The 19,785-nt window shown below is 49.5% G+C and overlaps 10 protein-coding genes across 10 annotated transcripts; 4 read left to right on the forward strand and 6 right to left on the reverse strand.

Moving 5' to 3' along the window:
• Window positions 1–137: 137 nt before the first annotated feature.
• On the forward strand, window positions 138–930 carry P174DRAFT_505473 (YbhB/YbcL family Raf kinase inhibitor-like protein; the record flags this gene model as incomplete). Its single annotated transcript, XM_024831263.1, has 3 exons — window positions 138–361; window positions 411–589; window positions 645–930. The coding sequence occupies exons 1-3, from the start codon at window positions 158–160 to the stop codon at window positions 928–930; spliced, it is 669 nt and encodes a 222-aa protein (XP_024679960.1). The 5' UTR covers window positions 138–157.
• Window positions 931–984: 54 nt separating this feature from the next.
• On the reverse strand, window positions 985–3,091 carry P174DRAFT_443395 (inorganic phosphate transporter). The gene is made up of 6 exons (XM_024827813.1): window positions 2,877–3,091; window positions 2,391–2,818; window positions 1,676–2,339; window positions 1,538–1,621; window positions 1,334–1,488; window positions 985–1,280 (listed from the first exon to the last, which is right to left on the reverse strand). The coding sequence occupies exons 1-6, from the start codon at window positions 3,050–3,052 to the stop codon at window positions 1,078–1,080; spliced, it is 1,710 nt and encodes a 569-aa protein (XP_024679961.1). The 5' UTR covers window positions 3,053–3,091; the 3' UTR covers window positions 985–1,077.
• Window positions 3,092–3,904: 813 nt separating this feature from the next.
• P174DRAFT_375303 (uncharacterized protein) lies at window positions 3,905–4,301 on the reverse strand (the record flags this gene model as incomplete). The annotated part of the gene is made up of 2 exons (XM_024822619.1): window positions 3,905–4,125; window positions 4,220–4,301. 2 exons carry the CDS (start codon window positions 4,299–4,301, stop codon window positions 3,905–3,907), a joined length of 303 nt encoding a protein of 100 aa, XP_024679962.1.
• A 502-nt stretch (window positions 4,302–4,803) lies between these two features.
• P174DRAFT_443397 (phosphomannomutase) lies at window positions 4,804–6,692 on the reverse strand. The gene has a single exon (XM_024827814.1). The coding sequence runs from the start codon at window positions 6,612–6,614 to the stop codon at window positions 4,965–4,967; it is 1,650 nt and encodes a 549-aa protein (XP_024679963.1). The 5' UTR covers window positions 6,615–6,692; the 3' UTR covers window positions 4,804–4,964.
• Window positions 6,693–6,898: 206 nt separating this feature from the next.
• On the reverse strand, window positions 6,899–8,583 carry P174DRAFT_452714 (putative catechol dioxygenase). Its single transcript, XM_024829102.1, has 2 exons — window positions 7,887–8,583; window positions 6,899–7,829 (listed from the first exon to the last, which is right to left on the reverse strand). Exons 1-2 carry the CDS (start codon window positions 8,135–8,137, stop codon window positions 7,145–7,147), a joined length of 936 nt encoding a protein of 311 aa, XP_024679964.1. The 5' UTR covers window positions 8,138–8,583; the 3' UTR covers window positions 6,899–7,144.
• A 2,399-nt stretch (window positions 8,584–10,982) lies between these two features.
• Window positions 10,983–11,357, forward strand: P174DRAFT_491118 (uncharacterized protein; the record flags this gene model as incomplete). The annotated part of the gene is made up of 1 exon (XM_024830820.1): window positions 10,983–11,357. One exon carries the CDS (start codon window positions 10,983–10,985, stop codon window positions 11,355–11,357), a length of 375 nt encoding a protein of 124 aa, XP_024679965.1.
• A 1,076-nt stretch (window positions 11,358–12,433) lies between these two features.
• P174DRAFT_347082 (uncharacterized protein) lies at window positions 12,434–12,805 on the reverse strand (the record flags this gene model as incomplete). Its single annotated transcript, XM_024821719.1, has 2 exons — window positions 12,434–12,620; window positions 12,717–12,805. Coding segments are annotated over 2 exons (276 nt in total), but the record flags the coding sequence as incomplete, so codon positions are not given.
• A 979-nt stretch (window positions 12,806–13,784) lies between these two features.
• P174DRAFT_491121 (uncharacterized protein) lies at window positions 13,785–15,906 on the forward strand (the record flags this gene model as incomplete). The annotated part of the gene is made up of 2 exons (XM_024830821.1): window positions 13,785–14,083; window positions 14,133–15,906. The coding sequence occupies exons 1-2, from the start codon at window positions 13,995–13,997 to the stop codon at window positions 15,904–15,906; spliced, it is 1,863 nt and encodes a 620-aa protein (XP_024679967.1). The 5' UTR covers window positions 13,785–13,994.
• A 775-nt stretch (window positions 15,907–16,681) lies between these two features.
• Window positions 16,682–17,201, forward strand: P174DRAFT_461963 (ribonuclease III domain-containing protein; the record flags this gene model as incomplete). The annotated part of the gene is made up of 2 exons (XM_024830069.1): window positions 16,682–16,913; window positions 16,966–17,201. The coding sequence occupies 2 exons, from the start codon at window positions 16,682–16,684 to the stop codon at window positions 17,199–17,201; spliced, it is 468 nt and encodes a 155-aa protein (XP_024679968.1).
• Window positions 17,202–18,043: 842 nt separating this feature from the next.
• On the reverse strand, window positions 18,044–19,125 carry aspf34 (cell wall protein PhiA; the record flags this gene model as incomplete). The annotated part of the gene is made up of 3 exons (XM_024829103.1): window positions 19,026–19,125; window positions 18,366–18,939; window positions 18,044–18,297 (listed from the first exon to the last, which is right to left on the reverse strand). Exons 2-3 carry the CDS (start codon window positions 18,661–18,663, stop codon window positions 18,044–18,046), a joined length of 552 nt encoding a protein of 183 aa, XP_024679969.1. The 5' UTR covers window positions 18,664–18,939; window positions 19,026–19,125.
• Between the last annotated feature and the right edge of the window lie 660 nt (window positions 19,126–19,785).

The following is a 19,785-nucleotide window of genomic DNA, read 5'->3' on the forward strand; positions in this document are numbered from 1 at the left end:
CCATGTATCACCAAAATTGCCCAAGACGGCGCATCCTCTATTTTTCCGCCAGTCACATCTTCCATATTTAGTCCACAAGCATACGACCGACTATATATCACTGTAACCCTGCCATTCAGCACCATGTTCTCAAGTGTCGAAACTATAGCCCACCGAGATGTCTCTCGAATCCCACACCCAGCAGCTCACGCAATCACTCGCCCAAGCCAACCTCAGCCCCGGCTTACTCCCCTTCCTACCCCCAGACTTCAAACCCACCAGCCAGCTCCACGTCTCCTTCAACGATAAGCCTGTTTCCTTGGGGAATCTCTTCCGCGCAAGTGAATGCAAGACAGCCCCCACTGTATCCTTTTCCAAAGAGGTAGATATACTCCGCCAACAGCACCGACGCAATCTAACCGGAATCACAGGAGAATGATCCACCCTCTTCCACAAGCTATACCCTCCTCCTAGTTGACCCGGACGCCCCCACACCCGACGACCCCAAATTCGCCTTCTGGAGACACTGGGTCGCCTCGGGATTGAAGGCCGAGCAGGCCAACGGGGGTACTTCATTGACGGAGTATCTAGGGCCTGGGCCAAAAGACGAGTGAGTATTTGTATTCGTGTTGATTGAAATGAAACGGACAAAGCTAATGGTGCAGTTCCCGCCCGCATCGGTATCTGTTCTTGCTGTTCCGAGAGCCGGAGGGTTTCGCGCTGGCGAAGGAGGATGTTGGCGGGGAGGAGTTTACTGCACGGCGGTCGTTTAAGGTTGCGGAGTGGGTTGAGAGGCATGAGTTGGAGTTGGTCGGGGTGAATTGGATGTTGGGGCTGGGGATGGGTGGAAAGAGTGAGCCGGGTCGCTTGTTTGCGTGGGGATGGTTGAATGTGGTTGTCATATGCATGGAAAAGAGGCATTTTTCAAAGTTGGTAGACTGCGTGGTATAGATTCATATATTAAAAATACAATTTTTATTTCACTGCGAGGTATCACTTGACTAAGTCACTATTATCATTAGATGAAGCTAAAATGCCGTTGAGTGGTATTGTCAATCTCGTCGCCTTCCCCAAATCTAGCTGTCTTTCTGATCGCTTTTAGTAGGTCAATCCCCAGCGAGGGGCATTGATGATGATTCCCATGAGACAGCCGGAAATAATTCCAGAGACTGGGAGTGTAATAATCCAGCCAAAGTATATCCATGCAATCATGCGCCAGTTGATGGTTCTCCAAGTCCCATTGCACAAGCCCACACCGACTGTGGCACCAGAAATGCACTGAGTTGTGGAGACGGGGAGCTCTGCGGACTGTTAGCACAATTAGGATCAGTGAAGAGTAAAGGATATGGCATACTCAGCCTGGTGGCCATGATGACGGTAATGGCAGAGCCCAGCTCCATGGAGAAGCCGCGGGATGGAGAGTGCAGGGTGATTCTGTTACCCAGGTTGCGCATGATGTTGTAGCCGTAGGTCCACAGACCGATGACGATCGCGGCACCTCCGAAAGCCCTAAGATTAATTAGAATACTTCTCTAAAATGCGAAAGGTGGATACTCACAGGATCCAGTAAGGAACAGGACTCTTGGACTTGAGCTCGTTGGTCGACCAGACATAGTAGATGGTGGCATAAGGACCAACGGCGCTGGATCAATCTGTCAGCAGGCGTCCATCACAAGAATGATGCATAGGAACATACTTGGAGACATCGTTGGCACCGTGAGTGAAAGAAGCAGTAGAAGCAGTCATGACCTGGAGGAAGGAGTACATGTATTCGGCCTTGTTGTCGTAATGGCGCGCATGGGCATGGACCATCTCCAAGTCACCAGAGAGAATGTTTCGCTTCTTCTGCAGATCGACAACATCCTGCTCAATACCGCGGAAGAAGAAGCGACGGAACTGCCAGAAGAGGACGGCGGGGCTGAAGGCGGCTCCTTCAGGACGAGGCCCGATGAGGGTGAACTTGGGCTCTTCGACCTCGGCAGAAGCAGCAACAATCTGGTCTTCCTTGCCTCCTTCGCCCACAGCAGGCTCGCTCTCCTCGTCGGAAGGTCCGGCTCTCTCAATGTTAGCACGTTCGCGCTCCAGCTCCTCTAGTGTCTTGTGGCCCCTGTAGTAGTCCTGCACGGTCTTGTAGCCCTCAGGAGCAGGGGGCACGTCGCCGCGACGCAGCACAAGAGGACCCATGAAGAGGTGGTACCACTTCAGCTGCCAATCCTCCTTGATCAACCTCCTGTAGAGCCAAGGGAGAAAGAAGACGGCGACAAGCAGCGCGACGGCAGCACCAACGCCGATGATCACACCGGTGGTTTCCGAATCAGTGAGCGTGATTCTGCTGGAACCACCCTTCCACACGATAAGCACTGTGCCAGTCAGTATCGTCAAGCATTATCCTAAGGGTCGCGGGGACGTACTAGTGAGCAAAGCAGAGGTGATGCCAAAGTAAATGGGAATGGAGATGAAAGCCTTCAGAACCGAGTTCTTACGCTCCATGACTCCGTACTTGGTGAAGAGGAAGATGATGGCACCAAAGGCACCGGACAGAAGAGGCGCAATGATCCAGGCAAGGAAGACCTGCACGACACCAGAGTTGATGTCTCCTCCCCACCACTTGATGCCGTCGGATCCCAGAGCAGCAATGCCCATACCGATCACCCCGCCCATGATGGAGTGAGTGGTCGAGACCGGCATACCGAGGCGGGTGGCGACGGTAAGGTAGATGGAGGAAGCGGTGACAGCACAGACCATACCCAGCATCAGCAGGGCAGGGTTCTCCTCGAAGGCCTTGACGTCGACGATCTTGGTTCGGATGGTATCTGCGACACGAGCACCTACACCAATACTGTTGCAGAATGGTTAGTATCCGATGGACACACGAAACCTGTACTGGCACAACATACCTTCCACTGAATTCCATGATAGTAGCCAGGACCATGGCCTGCCAGTACTGCAATGAACGAGACGACACCGAGGTCGCCCATGAGTTGGCGACATCATTAGCACCGATGTTGTATGCATCGAGGAAGGCAAAGATAGTGCCAAGGGCGAAGAGGTAATCGAACTGATGGAGGGCCATCTTGTCGATGCAAGGTGTGGATATCCTATATCTTGTCCTTACAACTTTCAGGTAAGGTCGTCTCTATGCGTAGTACTGGAGCGTGCATGGTGCTTATATAGTAAGCACACAACAGCCCTCGGCATTAGCAGCAGCCTTTCCAGAAAACAGAGAGGCGTGCGAACTAGACCCAAGGCAGTCCAGATCCCTTCGCTAAGTTTTCACATTGACCTGCAGCTCGCAGGAAACTGCCTCGTTATCTCGTGAGCGATGACGCCGCAGTCAGTTGACAGGCTCCCTCGCTGTCTCTCTGCTTCTTCCTGACTCTTGGCGGCCGTCTGCCAAGACCTCCTCCAGCCCTCAGTCAGGAAAGCTTGTTTGGCCAATCACCGATCCACCTGATGGAACGTGGTCTGCGATACAGCTTACTCTGACTTCGGTCCCACCTATCCAATGGTCTTGGCTTCTTGGCATTTCCGGTGCTGGATGTTTACAGCGATGCTACCGGACGACAGGCCACTTGGGGATGCAGCTGCCCGTTCGTATCTTACATGGGTTGACCGGCCACATGGCGCAGCGATACGACCATATGCATCTGCTTTTCCCTGAAATGTCTTGGAAGTTGGACCTTGGAGGTTTACCAGCGCCACAAACCATTCAATTCATGCAATTCGTTAAATGAGACTATTCACTCGGACTCTGAGCATTCACCCCCTCCTGAGACCGAGGGCATCTCTTTGACTGAGCTCCTCAGTGTCTTCACTTCCTTCTCAAGACTCTGAATATATTCCGCGGCCGTTTCAATCAACTCAACCTGCAAGTAGAGTTCAACACAGTCAGCAATCACCATTCACCCCATAAATCCCCCCAGCTTCAGTAGACAGCAACCCCTGCAGGAGTCCAAGACACACGCACCTTCGTCCCAGACGACCCCCTGGGGCCAGAACCAACGCCACCAGCGTGTAGCACTCGAGCCATCTGCTCTAGCGCCGCCTTTAGCCGATCTCGTTGATTCTTCTGCGAGATAGCATGTCGTTTGCGTCTGGAATCGACCTGGCCGGAAGCACCCTCGGGGAACGTGATCAACACGCCCACTGTACTCCGTAGAAAATGGGTTAGTCCATCCCAAAGGAACCGCCAAGACGAAGCAGTGGGAATTGTCCGGTCCTTTTGACTCAAATTACTAACCTCCCTTTGGCCGGAGTTCGATGAACCGAGGTGGAGGCCTTGCGGCTGTGCTCGAATAGGAGGATGGAGGGCTCGGCGACATGGTGTGCTGGTGGTCGAATGGCTGGATTCTGTGGTGTCTCGTGCTGTTGTCTCCGTGGAGTCCGGGGCTGTATATATATTCGGTCTGAGGTTTGCTAGAGGAGTAATTACTCCGCTTGATAAGGACTGTCATATTGAGTAATACCGTAGATGTAGTCTTGGCCTGGTAAGACATGGATGCCCGTGTCGATTCTTTCTGGTAGAGAGGAGGTTATTGTCGTAATTAGCCTCAGTTCATCGTGTGCTGGCCATTTGCCTCCCATTGAGATCTTTTGACACTACCTACCTTTATGGCTATGGTCTTCCGATCAATCTACCTTGACCAATCCCGTTTCAGGCTATAAGGACATAGATGAGTTTCTCTGAGTCCAAGAACTGTAGCCACCAGGCTCTCCGAACTGTCATGTATTCTTCATTCTCAATGACTATATGGAAATCTCTATGCTTATTCTAATGTTGTACTTGCGGCGGTGGAAGGTTCCTGTTCAGGTTGAGCTACAGTCAGGCAGAGCACACACTTTGACTCCCCAAGAGTTGTCATATACTACTATTGACGACGTACAGTTTCTCCAGCTAAAAATCTGCCATATCAGTCTAATTGTATTTACGACAATCAATGACGGTCTTTTCGTAAGCAACCATCAACACACAACGAGGAATGCCGCTACGCCTGAACCAACCGCTCCAGCTTCCGTAGCAGACCATCCGGTTCAGCCACCCCCTCCGCCGCGATCTGGTCCGCACGCTCCTGTGTATCCGCCACAGCATAGATTCGAAGCTCATCCGCATTCCCCGAAGGACGAAAATGAGCAACATCTCCGTTCTGGAAAATGATCCGAACTCCATCCGTGTAATCTATACGGGAGATTGAGGAAAACCCATGTCGAGCAGAGAAAATCCCTTCCAACTCTTCACGGATCCGACGGGACTGCTCTTCCGCAGACTGCGCTCTACCCTCACGCAGTGAGAAGCGGTCGATGATTTTCATGCTTGTAGCGCGAGGGAAGTTCCTGATCAACGCAGCACGGCTGAATCGTTTGGGTAGGGTGGTGAAGAGCGCAGGGAGGGTCATTTGCCGGCTCTGCGCTGCAAACAACGCACAGAGGAGAGGGAGGACTGCATCGCGCGTCGGGAGCGCGGGGAGCATCTTGCCGTCGCGCTCGATATCACAGCCCGTCAGAAAGCCGCCGTTAGCCTCCCATCCGCAGACGCGCTGGCGCCCCTTCGCCACGGCGCTCTGCATCCCGGCGATTACGTACGGACTGCCGATCTTTGTTTTTGGCTCGAGAGCGCCGGCTAGAGGGCCGCGGTCGATGGCGTCGTTGGTGCTGATTGGGACCACGACGGAGTCGGCTTGGAGGAAGTCCGCGACGATCATGCCTAGCAGGTCGCCGCCGAAGAAGCGGAGTCGGTTGCCCTCCGGGGCGAGGAGGAGCGGGCGATCGCTGTCTCCGTCTGTCGAGACAACCGCGTTAAATGTCTGGCCTGTGCTATCGTACAGATTCTGGACGGTGTTGAGTTGCGCCTCGTCGATGGCTTCGGTGTCTATCGGGACAAAGGTCTCGCTGCGACCGGCGGGAGTGGCCACCGCACCAAGCTTCTCCAAAATCTCAACCACAACATCGCGACCGACGGCAGAATGCTGGTACACGAGAATCTTCATGCCCTTGAGCGATTTGCCTTGGAAGAAATCAAGGTAGCGCTGGATATAGGCAGCTCTACCCTCGGGCGCAACAGACGGAAGCTCCGATGGGGAACCGCGAAGCATGCCTTGTTCATTGAACGGAGAATTGGCAAAGGGCTGAGAGAGGAGCTCTTCGCGCACAATCTCCACCACCTCGTTGATGGGCTGCTCGTCTTTCTTCAGGAGCTCTCCTTTCGAGGTATTGAGCTTGTAGCCGTTGCGATCAAACGGGATGTGGCTGCCCGTTACCATGATACTTCCCTTGCCCTTCTGAAGAGCGAAAAAGGTGAGTGCAGGCGTAGGAATAGCCCCGAGGTTGATAGGCCGCATGCCTCCATCTTTCAAGGCTTGCACGACCGCTTGACACAGGCCACCGCGGTTGTTCTCTACATAGCCAGGGGAGCTTGGTCGGAGGTCATGGGCGAAATAGAAGTCGTCCCCTTTGCGGATGCCTCCTTCTGAGAGCTGCAAGGACTGCAAATAGCGGATCTCTGCCAGAACATTTGTGTAGATCTCGAGTTGCGTCAAGTCAACCACTTTGCCCCTCCGACCACTAGTGCCAAATTTGAGAGGCTGCGGTTTATATGCCAGGTGGAAGCGCAGAGCCTCGGATGGGGAAGTAGTCGACATCCTAGAGAGAAATAGAGCTTCGACTATATTTTTATGAAGATTCGAGAGATAAGCTATGGTGACTTGATCAAACTGAATTGATAAGCAAAGGGTATAATGGTCGGTGAGCAGAACATAAGAACAGCTCATGCCAAGCTGCCAACTCAGCTTAGTGTTCTGCCTGAGGCATCAATCAACAAGGAGCGTTGCCCCAGGCATCACCACACAGGTGAATGCGTGTGTCTCGTAGTACGAACGCGTGATACTAGTCACAATAAATAGTGAAGGACGAGATAAGTCAAGGTCCAAAGAAATGAGAACGGGGAATCTATTCAGCTGTAATGATCGCTGCTTATGCTAATAACTAAACACCCAGGAAACATGCGAACAGGAGTATCAAACAAATAATATGTACAGCGGTAAGGTATGAAAAAAACAGAGTTCAGACCACACCGTCTAGGAGAAGTCGGATTGCTCTGGCGATGACGGCGCCACCCTGTTTTCTACAGTAGAGAAAATTGAAAAGATGCATCAATCATTCAAACACCTCCTCACAGCTTCTGGCCCTTGTTGAAGCGCTCAAAGGACGAAACCGGGGGCGCAGAGTTGGGGTTGGGGTGGTGCTTCTTCAGGGCCATCTTGACGTTGTACTCGAGGTCGAGCACGGCCTTGGGGTCGTCGGTCTTGGGTTTGAAATCAACGACAAGGTCATCCTTGACGGCGAAGACCGAGTCGATGTCGAGATGCGGATCGTCGCTGGGGTAAATCTGATTGATAATGGTGGCGTAGTCGGGGTGGGTAATCATGAGGTGAATGTGGGCGGGCCGCATGGGAGAGCGATCCATGAGATTGAGGAGCACACCGGCCGGGCCGTCGGTGGGCAGAGAGTAAGGGGTAGGGCGGTAGCAGTACCAGTAGAACTCGCCCTTCTCGTTCGATCTGAACTTTCCGCGGAGGTTGTTGTCGCTCTGGTTGGGGTCTTGGAAGTCGTACTGGCCGTTGGCGGAGGCTTGCCAGATGTCGAGGACTGCGCCGACGACGGGCTTGCCGGTTTCCATGTCTGTCAGGACACCGTGCATAAAGGTGACCTTGCCGTTGGGGTTGGGATCCTGGATGATGCTGTCGCCGAGATTGCGGAAGGGAGCGTTGGGCGACCAGAAGGGGCCAAGAATGACGTTGGAGGTGGGAGTCAGGCCCTCGTCAGTGACGATCTTGTTGGCGATCTCATCGACAAGACTGATTTAGTCATTAGCATTGATTATTATATTCTTGATGTTGTATCGCTGTACTTACGATTCAAGGCCGATAACATCGCAAATGCGGTGGCACTCGTTGCGCACGGGAGTGCTGATCTTGCCGATAGAGTTGATGAACTCGACACCGAGCATCCACTCTGCGGGAGTAAGCTCGACCTCACGAGCAAAGTCGTGGATGTGCTTAATCAGAGATCCCAAGATGACGCGAGCGCGCTCAGGGGTTCTGGGTCCCATAGAGTTTATCACATAGGGAGTGAAGTTGGGGTCGAATTGGCGCTTGGGCGACATTGTGTATTTGTGTGTATGAAGAAGATGAGTCGAAATGACACGACTGGAGGACGTGCGAGAAAGAGTAGATTGTCTATGGAGGATGATTGCCGAAGAAATCAGAGAGAGACATCACTGCTCTTATAATCATTTCAATATGTGTGGTGAATCTGGATACTGAGGAGGTCAGATGGCGACGGCAAATACGGTCGGCTCCTGGCCCATAGGTTTATGAGGGGCCCGCCTTGCGTCGGGAGTCAGATAAATAGCAGGCACGGTTGCTACATGCCGAGAGATTTAAGAACATATCGGTTGCATGACTCCACCATTCTGGCAACGCAACTGTCAAATCTAAGACCCGACCGGCGGCCGCCAGCAGATCCTAAGAATTGATCAGCCGGGTCGACTGGGACGTTTGGCAGATATGCATATCCGTCTCCTCCACTGGCCTGAGAAGGCAGGCAGACACACGGCTCCCCGCGCTGGCGATCGGTTATGGAAGGGCAACTGGCGCGGGGGATTCGACGGCTGCAAACCAGCTTACTAACATCAGCCTAGCTGGGGCGGGATCGGATATTCAAAGTAGCCGTGTTATGCTGCCGGAATAGATCTTACCCGCGGGCAAAAAAATCAAGAGGCAGAATTCCACGTGACTCAGACTTGGCATTTATCCTTCCAATTCCTACTTTGCCATTGGTTCATCACAGTCGACGTCATGTGATTCTTCTGAGTTTTTTTGAGGCCGGCAATAATACTGCCTCTTTGCACTTACCCTTTCGCATGACTCGGCAGTATCCGAGAAAAGTTGCGTTGATGCGGGGATAGATAATAGCATATTGACGAAGTATCTTCGGTCAGCAGCAAAATGGCATGTGGAAAAGCCTACTTCCAAGCTCTTTCTTCCATCATACTCAATCCTAGTGCTCTTACCGACACTAAATTCAATGTTACGGTAGCTCCTTATTCCTCTTATCCAACACTCAAATGAATGCCAAGGCCATGCTTCAGTTTAGCCAGCACAAAGCTATAAACTTCGACACCATATCAACGGGCGAACTAGGCCATTAAGTGTCATGGTTGATCATAATTCGCTCTGCCTGCTTCATCTTTATTATCTGAGTTTGTAAGCTGGCAATAATATGCTGGGAAAGCTGCAAGCCTTACATATTCCTGGATAGTGATGTAAACTTGATTTACATGGGGGTCATCATATCAGTGTTCTTTATTCACTCCACATCTAACAATCCCTAAGACTAAGCTCTTCCACCCTGGTCTAACCCACTGTTTGAGGACCACTGCCTAGGGCGCCGCTGCGTGGAGCGCCCTTAGTTGACCAGTTCCCTGGTCAGCTTGGAGCGCAGCAGCCCTGTTCCATATTATCACTCCGACTGGACATGTTGGAGTTGAATATTTGGGCGAAGACATACAAAGAATTTTGGATATGAAGGTTGAGGAGGCATTCGCAGTTGAAGGGGAATCTTGAGAGGGGTTGGTATAAGAAGATGCATTCCAGGTTTATGCTTGCCTAAATCCTTAGCCAGCACAGTCTGGCACTCGCCCACCAACTCTATGACATTGTGTGACACAACCACTAACTTCCTATCAAGCAATGCAATGTCTTTAGATTGATATCAGTGTACTGCTAAGAACCACCAGTACAGTTCTTCCCTTATGATTATATTTTAGTTAGCTGCAGAACCGCCGTCTGCCTCATATACTCCTTAATATTTGTAAGCCCTAGTGAGGCATTCCATTAGGAAGTAGTATTATTAAACTAGACTTTACAAGATAATGACATCATGGACAGCATGTGAAAAGCAGATTCAGGTCAGTAAAATCTAGTATAGAACCTTTTTAAGGCTGGTCAACATAATTATACCCTCCATGCTAACTTTGTCACTCTTTAGGCATCATAAACCCGTCCATTTCAGCACCGGCTGCGATAGACAAATGAACACATAGGTTTGAACCACATCATTAGTTAACATTATGGGTAGCAACTCTATGCTTGATGAAAGAAAAGCAATAGGGTATTTTTGGGCCCAGTTTAACTTTAGTTGCTACCACAATTGACTAACCATGCCATGCCCGGTGAGAGACAACCGAAATGGTCTGCGCTTCAGCTGGGTGTGGTAATAATATGACTAGATAGAAAGTAACCTTGCCCCATACTTCCGAATAAGCTTACTGCGCTTTACCTAGGCCTAGGCTGCCCAGAAATGATGCGGGGCCAGATCCAGATATTAGGAAACTTGGGTCCTATATATTCATGCACATAGGGATTAGGGAAAACCAGCCGAATCCAATCAAACTGTCACTATTGCAACTAGATGTGCATTTATATTAGATATAAATAGTATTATGCAATGATGATCATCTTGAATCATACTCCTCATCACGACCGCTGCAAACGGATAAGAGCCACTTACTAAAGTCAATCCAAGATCTCAGATATTACGGAACCATGGAACACCAACCCCATGATATCAATGACCGTCCTAAAATTGCAAACACAATGGAATTCAACTTAAATGGGAGGCAATAGATGAGAGCGCTACTAGGGGGTGACTCCCAATTTCAGAACAGTAGGGTCTGCATGACAGAGATGATTTCGACCTAGGCTGTCTAGACCAATCTACAGGACCTGCAGTTGGACATCCATAGAAGACATTGCTCTGCGCCCCCTTGATCTCCTGATGCGCAATGGATCAAGATGAAGGATCAATAGTTATGACCACGCATTACCTCACAGGAAATATTTCCTGCAACCTAGAGCACTATAAAAGAGAAGGAGGTTTCGTCCTATCCTTCAGAACAAGCCCTAATTTCTGCTTAAGGAAAAATTGGCAGACAGATCCAAATCAAAATGAAGATCTCTATCAACATTGCACTTGCGCTTGCCTTTCTTACCTCCTCTCTCTCAGCTACCGCCTCCGCTGAGACTCCCCTTGTGACTGTTCAACTTGCCAATGACCAGTCCGGTGCCAATGCTAATGTGGCGGTTCGAGCAGATGGTGTCAAACATACCGTTGAATCGCTCTGGGGCAAAACAGCAGTTGCACGCAATGGTGTTGTTTACGCATCAAGCACCCAGCTCACAGCATTCCAGCAGAATACTGCCTGCAGAATCTTCCGACCAGGCATAGATGTGACACTAAATGCATGGCATACTTGGTCGTGGTTGGATGGTGGTAGGGTGGTGGATTTGGTCGGAGCTTCCTTGGTCTGCAAAGACGCATGATTATCTTCTAGTTGGAAGGGACTTTTTATGGACTAATAGGTGAAACTTTTGATCATATTCAGTTGCCTATTTTTCATGTTGGAGACTATGACAAAAAGCAAGATTTAGGTGATGTATTCAAGGTAATGTCAACTCATTTTTGCATGTTATTAATAATAGCAATGTGGGAAGCTCTTAATCTATATTGATTCACAGATCCCTTATGTACCAAATAATGACCTTTATTTGATGTTTTTGTCTTCTTGAAATTATCTTACAAGGGATGCTATTTTGGCATATAAAACAGATATAAAAACGCGTCAGATACTAACAAATTCCTAATGGATTGAAGCTCAGACCAGCCGAAGAAATACTCAGAACCAGATACACCAGAGCTTTTGTATTGTGCTTTCAGAGATCAATGCTATAACCGCCACAATAAACAATTATGCCTCACGGCCATTAACTACTTATCATTATGGCACTGAAACTTGGTGTAGACTCTTTCTATAAGGTGCAGTTAAGACTATATAGGTGAGCTGTATAATGGGCATTCCAAATTGACAATTTAAACTCAAATCCATCAAACAAATGACAACATAGAATGTTCTTAAAGTAGCACAAGCATGACTGGACTTAACGCCTCCAAAAACATTGTGCTTGCTCAGCCCATGTAGGAACTCTCCAAGTTAGGTCTTTAAAGGCAGCACAGTCAGGGCTGAACTTGTATCATTCTGGTTCAGAAAAATAGGTCATAGTGTCTGTTTCGTGGACAGTCACCCTTCAAATGGCCTTCTTCTTCACCTACATGGGCTTATGGTTAGCTTCCTTCACAAATTCCACAATCAACTTACAATAGAAGCAGAACACATCGTTGCAGCATTGGGACACTTTATGGCCGCTCCCATGACCTGGAGAATATGATGTCAGCGTCAGAAGCAAATGTTTTGTGCTTCTGGTTACGAACATTTACCACAAGGTTTGCCACATTTCCTTTCCCAATGTCCAGGCCACCCGCAATTTCGACACCTGCCTTCCACTTGCCGGCGATAAATACCCTTCTCGAACGCTTTAGAAACCCGACAAGACTTAAGATTGTATGCCCGCATCTTTTGGATTCGATACGCCTTCCCAGGTTTATTTTCTCCGTATCGTTTGAACTGCGATAAGGGCAATGTCTTCTTCAAATTCTGAAACTGTTCTGAAATGGTAGTGCTGATCATTTCGCTCATTTTCGACATGTCAATGTTATGGTCTTCGATTCTCACGCCGCGTGACCGTTGCCTGGGGCTTCATCATTTAGCCAAATCTCCTCGATGTAACTGATGGGATAGAACAAGGAGGAAAGAGGGTGATGAGGAATAAAAGTAGAGAACCCACATGAACTGCTGTATGGTTTCAAACTGAACAATAATCATGATAAGGGAATCAAATTCAGACTGCAATTTACGCAATTTCCGGCTATTCATCAAGGCACTTGAAAATCCGCGAAAAGAATTGCCCTGACGATTCTTGTGATGCTGAAATGTCTTTTTGATTTGTCTCATCTTATCGTATAAGTTCGTACATTTTTCCTCCAGTAAGACATAAAGCTCTTTGTGTTGTTCTGGGATATCTTCATGAAATGATGCTTCTTTAAGCCCATCCAATAGCTTTTTCAAGCCAGAAACCAGCTTTTCCATATAGCTCTCATTCTGTAGCAACTGCTTCATCTCGCTGACACTCCTTTTCCCTTTCCGTAGAAGACTTGCAACAAGGGGCAGTGCGCCCAGTATTCCGAAAAAGACCTCCATGGTATGGGATCGTACCGAAGAACACTAAAATCTCGCCAGATGGATCAAATTGTCTCTTCAGGACTGATGCTAGAGAGGCCGGCTTATATCAGGTGTCTAGCAAGAAGGAAAATCAAACGACAGGAAAAGACGAGTGAGCTGGAGAGTACGAGGAGTCTCTTATAGCGACTCTGCGGTTCATTCAAATGGGCATAGCCCCTTCCCATCGTGGGGCTATGCCAATTTGAATAGTAAAGAAGAGACCGATGCATCCTCGATGCAAGGAATGAACGAATCAGCTCAGGACACAATCCAATTGGCCTATGCAATAGTCCGAAAAGGGAAAGAAGAGGGCTGTGCATGAGGCTGTCCTCGCCCTATCCCCCTAAAACATCGTGGTAACCAGTACATTGTGCTGTCAGGGCGGCCAATGAAGCCTGGGCAGTGGTTATGGTTACGACCTCGATAAGGGAACCCTGATCAGTCCAGTCACATCCGGCATCACACTGGCAGGCGGCAGTTGAAACCGCCTATAAAACCCATGACTAGAGAGCAGGTACCCTGGTCGACCTGTTATTGAGCATCCACCTCAGCGTAGCCAGCGGACATTATTAGTAAAAGAAAGGGAGGGAGGGGGAGCTGCCACATCTACTTAAACGGATACTTCTACCTTTCTCGTAAAAAGCATGTGCTAATGCCCATATAGGAGCAGTACATGGTCTATTTTGCCGAGATACGGTCATCCCAATCCTAACCAACCTCGCACTGAGGTGGCTACGCTTGTTTGCTTGTGGAAGCATCTCTACTGTGTCCAAACTCGGCCCAGATAAACTTAAGACGTATGAAGACGAACGCTATTCGAAAATAGTCCCCGAAACATTGCATCATGGCTCCAGAAACTGTAACTCAATACCATCACTACATCCCCCGCTTCATCCTGAAGCGATTTGAGCATACGAGAGCCAAAAGCAAGAAGTAAGAATGACCGGACCATTACCCAGGTTACCATCTAAGAGGGATATAGCTCCACAGAGCATGGAATTGTACATGTTTTCGACCTGGTCGGTGAGCAATTTTGGCTCAAAGAAGTTGCAAAGACCTGCGGCACCCAAAACCTATACTACAACGCGATGGATACAAACCCAATGAGGGTAGAACATCTGTTCAGTAAGCTAGAGTCGAAGACCAGCGTGATATTCAACAAGGTTACAGATGCTGTCAGCAACGGTGTTGATCATATCGATATCCTTGAGAAGGACGTTCATCTTCTCTTCCAGTTCATGAATCTGTCCCTTAGGCGGTCGGAGTGGTACAGAGACGAAGTCAAGAACCCCTACCGTGAGAACGACTTTTTCTTCCAGCGACACTTTGAAGCGTCCAGAAAGAGTGGCCGGTCCAGCGAACCAGAGCAGTACTGGCTCGAGCAGTTGCTGTATCTCTTGGAAACAAGCCACGAGGACATCCTAGAAGATGCTAAAAATCCAGATGAAAACGCTGCCGCGTACACTTATAGACACTTTGTCGAGAATTACGCCCTTCAGATCTGGAAAGCGGCCAATGGCTACGAATTCTTTCTTAATGACCGACTGGTTGATTTTGAGGGCGATACGCAATCGTACCTCGGTACAGAGATGAAAGGAAAAAGATGTCAGCTTATATGGATGACTAGCGAAGACTTGATACATCTTATCCTTCCCGTTAGTCCGGAAGTTGCCATTATATTCTGCAACGAGTCACGATGCTGGGAGTCACCGTTCGCAGATGCTATGCTCCAGGCCAAAGTGTCTTACCCGGAGAATTCTTTGCTGAAAAATGCACCACACAAGGACATCGTCAGTGTCGATGTACCAAGCAGGAAGAGAGGGAGAAAGAAATGGCCCGCAACGGTTGCCTGGAGGGTAAACATTGGAGCTCTGAGTCGAGAGCAGCATCGAATCATCGCTTCCTACTCACTCAGTCATGCTCGGTTACTGATTGTAGTCCGAAGCAGAGCGCGATTCGAGAGAGCCAAGCGTGAACTGGAGTTGTTCTCGCGAGAGAGGATGGAACATTGGAGTAAGCTTGGAATTCGATCCAGCTACAGGGGTAGCCAGCAGCAGTCTCAAGGGCCGGTTCTACAACCTGCCTCGGAGGAAGCGAGTTATAAATCAGTTGAGGAATTTATGTCTGCCCTATACCAGATGCTTGAAATCAAAGACATCACGCACGAGGTCCCATCAATGACCAAGAAAAATGCGTTCAGATTATGGGTGACAATTGACGGCCTTGAACGTTCAGCCGGGAGAATAGCTCCTTCAGTGGGTTCAGAGAAAGGTTGCCCTGCCAGTCGAATAATGCATCCAGCCCTCAAAGCTGCATTTGAAGCTAAATACCCGCCAAAACATCCCAACCACAAAGACCTTAACAATGTGAACTTCGCGAAATTCTTCGACGAGTGCATTGGGGAAGAGACGTTTCGCCTACTATCTCTCGAAATAGAAAGGGAAATTTCGAAACTAGTCTCGGCAAACAGCTTCAAAGCTCATTTTGAAGCCTGCAAAAAGACATTACCACATTACGACGATCCTTTAGTACAACAACGCGGGCACGATGCAAGTGACCAGTGTACTGATTTGAAAGACGACATCCTGAGAAGCCCACAGTTCCAATCGATTATAAAAGTGGCAGAAATTTTCGATGTTCTGAAATGGATGTTCGATGAACGACAGGACATCTTAGCAACTTTTGTGCGGCAGATTGCGGTGCCAATGGATGGTACAAGGCCGCGTGTTGTCCGGTTTCGTGGAAGGCGCGAATAGTCCGGGATGATTAGTTCGAGTTACACCAGGTTATTGGTGGAAGGGAAGAAATGGGTGAAAGTACCTTTCATAGTGAAAATACTTGGCCATATATTACGGGAGTAGCCATTCAAAGAGGTCTTCAAGATTAAGCCATGATCTGCCAGTAGTTGATACTGCCGAGAGTCAGACAGAGTGTTTGGAGGGCTTGGAGCGCTTGGAGCAGTTGAGAAGCATTCTGCTGCGGCTGGTCCCGCTCGCATACTTCGACCGTGGTTCATGGGGACAGAGTCTGTCTGGTTGCCTATGATCTGACTGTCATCCAGACCTATGATATACCAGAAATTGAGAAGCGGCTGGCCATTCACAAAGGCACATATGACATGGTTGGCTCTTCTACGTACTGTGGACCGACGTTTTGTTCCGCAGTCATATTGCAGATTTCACTTCTATCAAACCTGTTCTCTAATATTCCTATACGCTGGAGATCGTGTCTAGACGCCTTTTAGTTGAGTCGTTTTACGGTTGACAGAGTCATGGCATAGCCAATCGACAACCGCCTGAATGATGCAGGCGATACGCCTTGGAGTATGCCTGGTATTGCGGCGCAGCGTCTGCCGCAGCTCTTACATCACAAATTACTATAGACGAGATGTTTATAAATAGGCATCCATTCCCCTCTTTTCTCCATCTTTTTTGCTCCATCTTCCATCTCCTGTGCCCCTAGTTCTCTTTTCAACACTCTCCATTCTATCCACAATCGCCCAATAGACCGTTAAATTTCCATTGATCAACCATGGCCATGTCTCACATGTCGCTAGACGAGAGAGCTGACTTCGTCGAGGATATTATCCATTACGACTTCACCAATCGTGCAATCCTCTACGAAGCTCTCCGTAGCGCCGGCGCGCTTGCCCTGACCGGGCGAGCACATCGCTCCGACGGCAACAAGGACCTGGCGCAAATCGGCGATGCGGTCCTGCATCTGATCCTCGTGATGGACGGCTACGAAGCCAAAGCCAGTCGAGGTTTGTTGCGCCCCACAAATGTTCCTGAGATGGACTACTAATCGAATCACAGGCTACATCAACGAGGTGCTCTCGTCGATGGCCAGCAACCCCCATCTCGCACAAATTGGGTCCAAAGCTGGACTGGAGAACCTCATTCTCATCAATCCGTCTCAGGCCAGCGTGTCCCCAGGAGTGATGGCTCAAACCGTTGAGGCGATCCTCGGCGCTGTCTATCTCGACAGCGGGAAGGACGTCCAGGCCGTCCGAGCCGTCATGGCGACCCTGAACCTGGGATGGCCAGTGTGAATTTATCTCTGCCCCTGAACAAAGCGAAGACGAGTTTACGTGACTCGATATCTGTTACCTACCGCAGGGGCACCCAGGGGCCTCCTCGCGCGGGACCGGCGTCGGATTGCCCGATGATGTGGACAGCTTTCCAGGATCAGGCCAAATGCTTGCTCAGTAGGGGTGGGGTCCTTGTTTGCTGTCCATGCACGTTCTAATCCGCTGCTGGCCCTGTACGAGGGGCCTTCGGATGCCCTTGCGGTCCTGGAACGTCTGAGAGCCATGAAAGGCGCTATTCGCTGTGGCGGGTTTGCAGGTTTGCAGGTTTGCGGACGGACGTGATATGGTGTTGTTGTGTGCGAGGGCGAAGACTGATGAGAAGGAAGATGATCAAGAGCCGATTACGCAAGGTAGCTTATTTTTTGTAAGGAGACTTTTGCTTAAAGGAAGATGATGGCTCGTCTGAGATTATACTCCATGGCAACCCTTTGTAGCGTACTGACAGGTTCGGCGTCAAACATGCTGGAGGTAGCAGGGATAGGCACACTATTTATGCGTAAGATGCATGTGGCAGCGCTTCCATAGCTGATTGGCGTTAAGGCATCTCACATGATCATCTCAGAACCTACAATAGCATCCTAGATAAAGTCGTCATAATGTGATTCAAAAAAGGTGTTTCTGGCTGATGCACCAGAAACACGTCTTATATTTTGAATAGTGATATTATATATTGTAAAATGAGTGATATAGTACAGGAAAACACTGTCCTTGACTAGGAGCTGCAACAGTGAGAGAAATTAAAAGCAACGCTCAAATCAAACGACTGTATTAGTAAACCGCAAGACCCAGCCTCACGTTGTCATCTACTGGGTGTAGACACAGCCGTTAGGGTTGGCAACATCCTCGACACGAGCAGCGATGCCGACGCAGTCCTTGTTGCCGCCGGGGTTGGCAACACCGGCATCGGCCCAGATGCTCCAGGCACCGTCGATGCTGTTGGGGCAGGCGATCAGGCCGTTGCCCTGGAACTGGAGGTGGTTCTGGTCGTCGACGGCCCAGCCCTGGCGCTCGGAGTTCTTGGGGCTGGCTGAGCGCCGGTGGTGTAGCCGATCTTGCCCTGGCCTGTAGAGTTCCTGTCAGTTTCTGCTTTTTCTTTCCATGTTTGCGGGTGTGGATGTGACTTACCCATGCCAGAGCGGTCGACGAAGATCTCCTGGGGAGTGGCAGAGGCGGCATAGAGGTACAGGGAACCGTCCTGGATGTAGAAGGTGGCGCTCTTCTCGTCGGGGCGGTCGCAGCTAGCGTTCTGGGAGTTGAGGCCAGCGAAGATGCTGCTCTTAGCAGCGCTAAAGGGCTGGTACTGGACAGCACTGCCAGAGTGGATGGCGACGATGCCGAAGTACTTATTGGTAGTGGCCTGGCAGGCGGCGGCGGAGGCAGTGGCAGCGGCCGAAGCGGCGACGACGAAGCTCTTGATCTGCATTTTGTGTGGTTTGTAGGGTGTTTGAGAAAAAGTGGTTTAGAACGAGGTTTTTTGAGTTTGGAACGGGCTGTGAGTGATTGATTTGTTGTTGATGATGATGAATGTCAGGGATAAGGGTAGCAATGAGCCTTTTATACCTTCAAGGAGATCCTCGGCATCCGAGGGTTTCCATACCCAACGTCGAGACCAGGATACGAGGTAGTGGCTGCGCCAACATCGCCAAGCAACTGTCTAAGACATGCAGCCTATTCAACGCTGGACATGTGGTCATACCTTCTGTGCTTCATTAGCCAATGGCTATATTTGGTTCTTCAGATGACTTCAATAGTGGGTCCACTGCCCTGAAATATGGGGAAATTTACCTCAGTTAACCTGATGCTGTGGGTCTCTGGTCCTCGAGATAATATTGAGGTTATTCATACTCTGTTATTATGGTTACCTCATCCTTGATATAGATCTCACATTCTGAAACAGAACACACAGAATATGACTGTTACACCTTGAAGACATTTCCCATCCCTTTTACTACCTGAATCCCCAAAGTACGTAGTGGCATGATCGACGTTGACAGTACGTAGTGGCAATACGTTGCGGACCCCTGCGGTTCAGTACTCCACATGTTTCTCCGAGCTCCCCACAATGGGAGACTCAGACCCAATTAGAGATTAGGGAATTGATTACTCCTAAGACATCGGCCTTGGGATTGGGATGGGATTGCCGGGAGATGCCCTAAGTGTGTAATGCCCACTCCGTGCCCAGCGCCGGTGCAATTCATAGATTAGCTGTTTCCTCCTCCCCAGAAATCGATCACTACTGTAGAAACTGTGGAATGAACTGGCGCTAGAACAGATCTAATATTAAACTTGACAGACTGGGCCACAGGCTACACCGCCACTCCGTAAATAGGGGTCAGTGGAAGTCCCAATGTTGTACCTGCTACGGAGGCCACCCCGGAGAGAGAGAGATATCCTACTGATCCTTGTCATGCACTAAATACACTACGGGCTGATCACCAGCCATAGTGTACATTTAGTGCTTCGACCTCATCTTAACGTCAGTCGAGGAAATGGAAATAATAACTAAAAAGGGAGTCAGAAGGTGTCTCATCTAATTATTTACATA

This window comes from Aspergillus novofumigatus (genome assembly GCF_002847465.1).
Source record: "Aspergillus novofumigatus IBT 16806 chromosome Unknown P174scaffold_6, whole genome shotgun sequence".
In the NCBI taxonomy this organism is placed as follows: Eukaryota; Fungi; Ascomycota; class Eurotiomycetes; order Eurotiales; family Aspergillaceae; genus Aspergillus; species Aspergillus novofumigatus.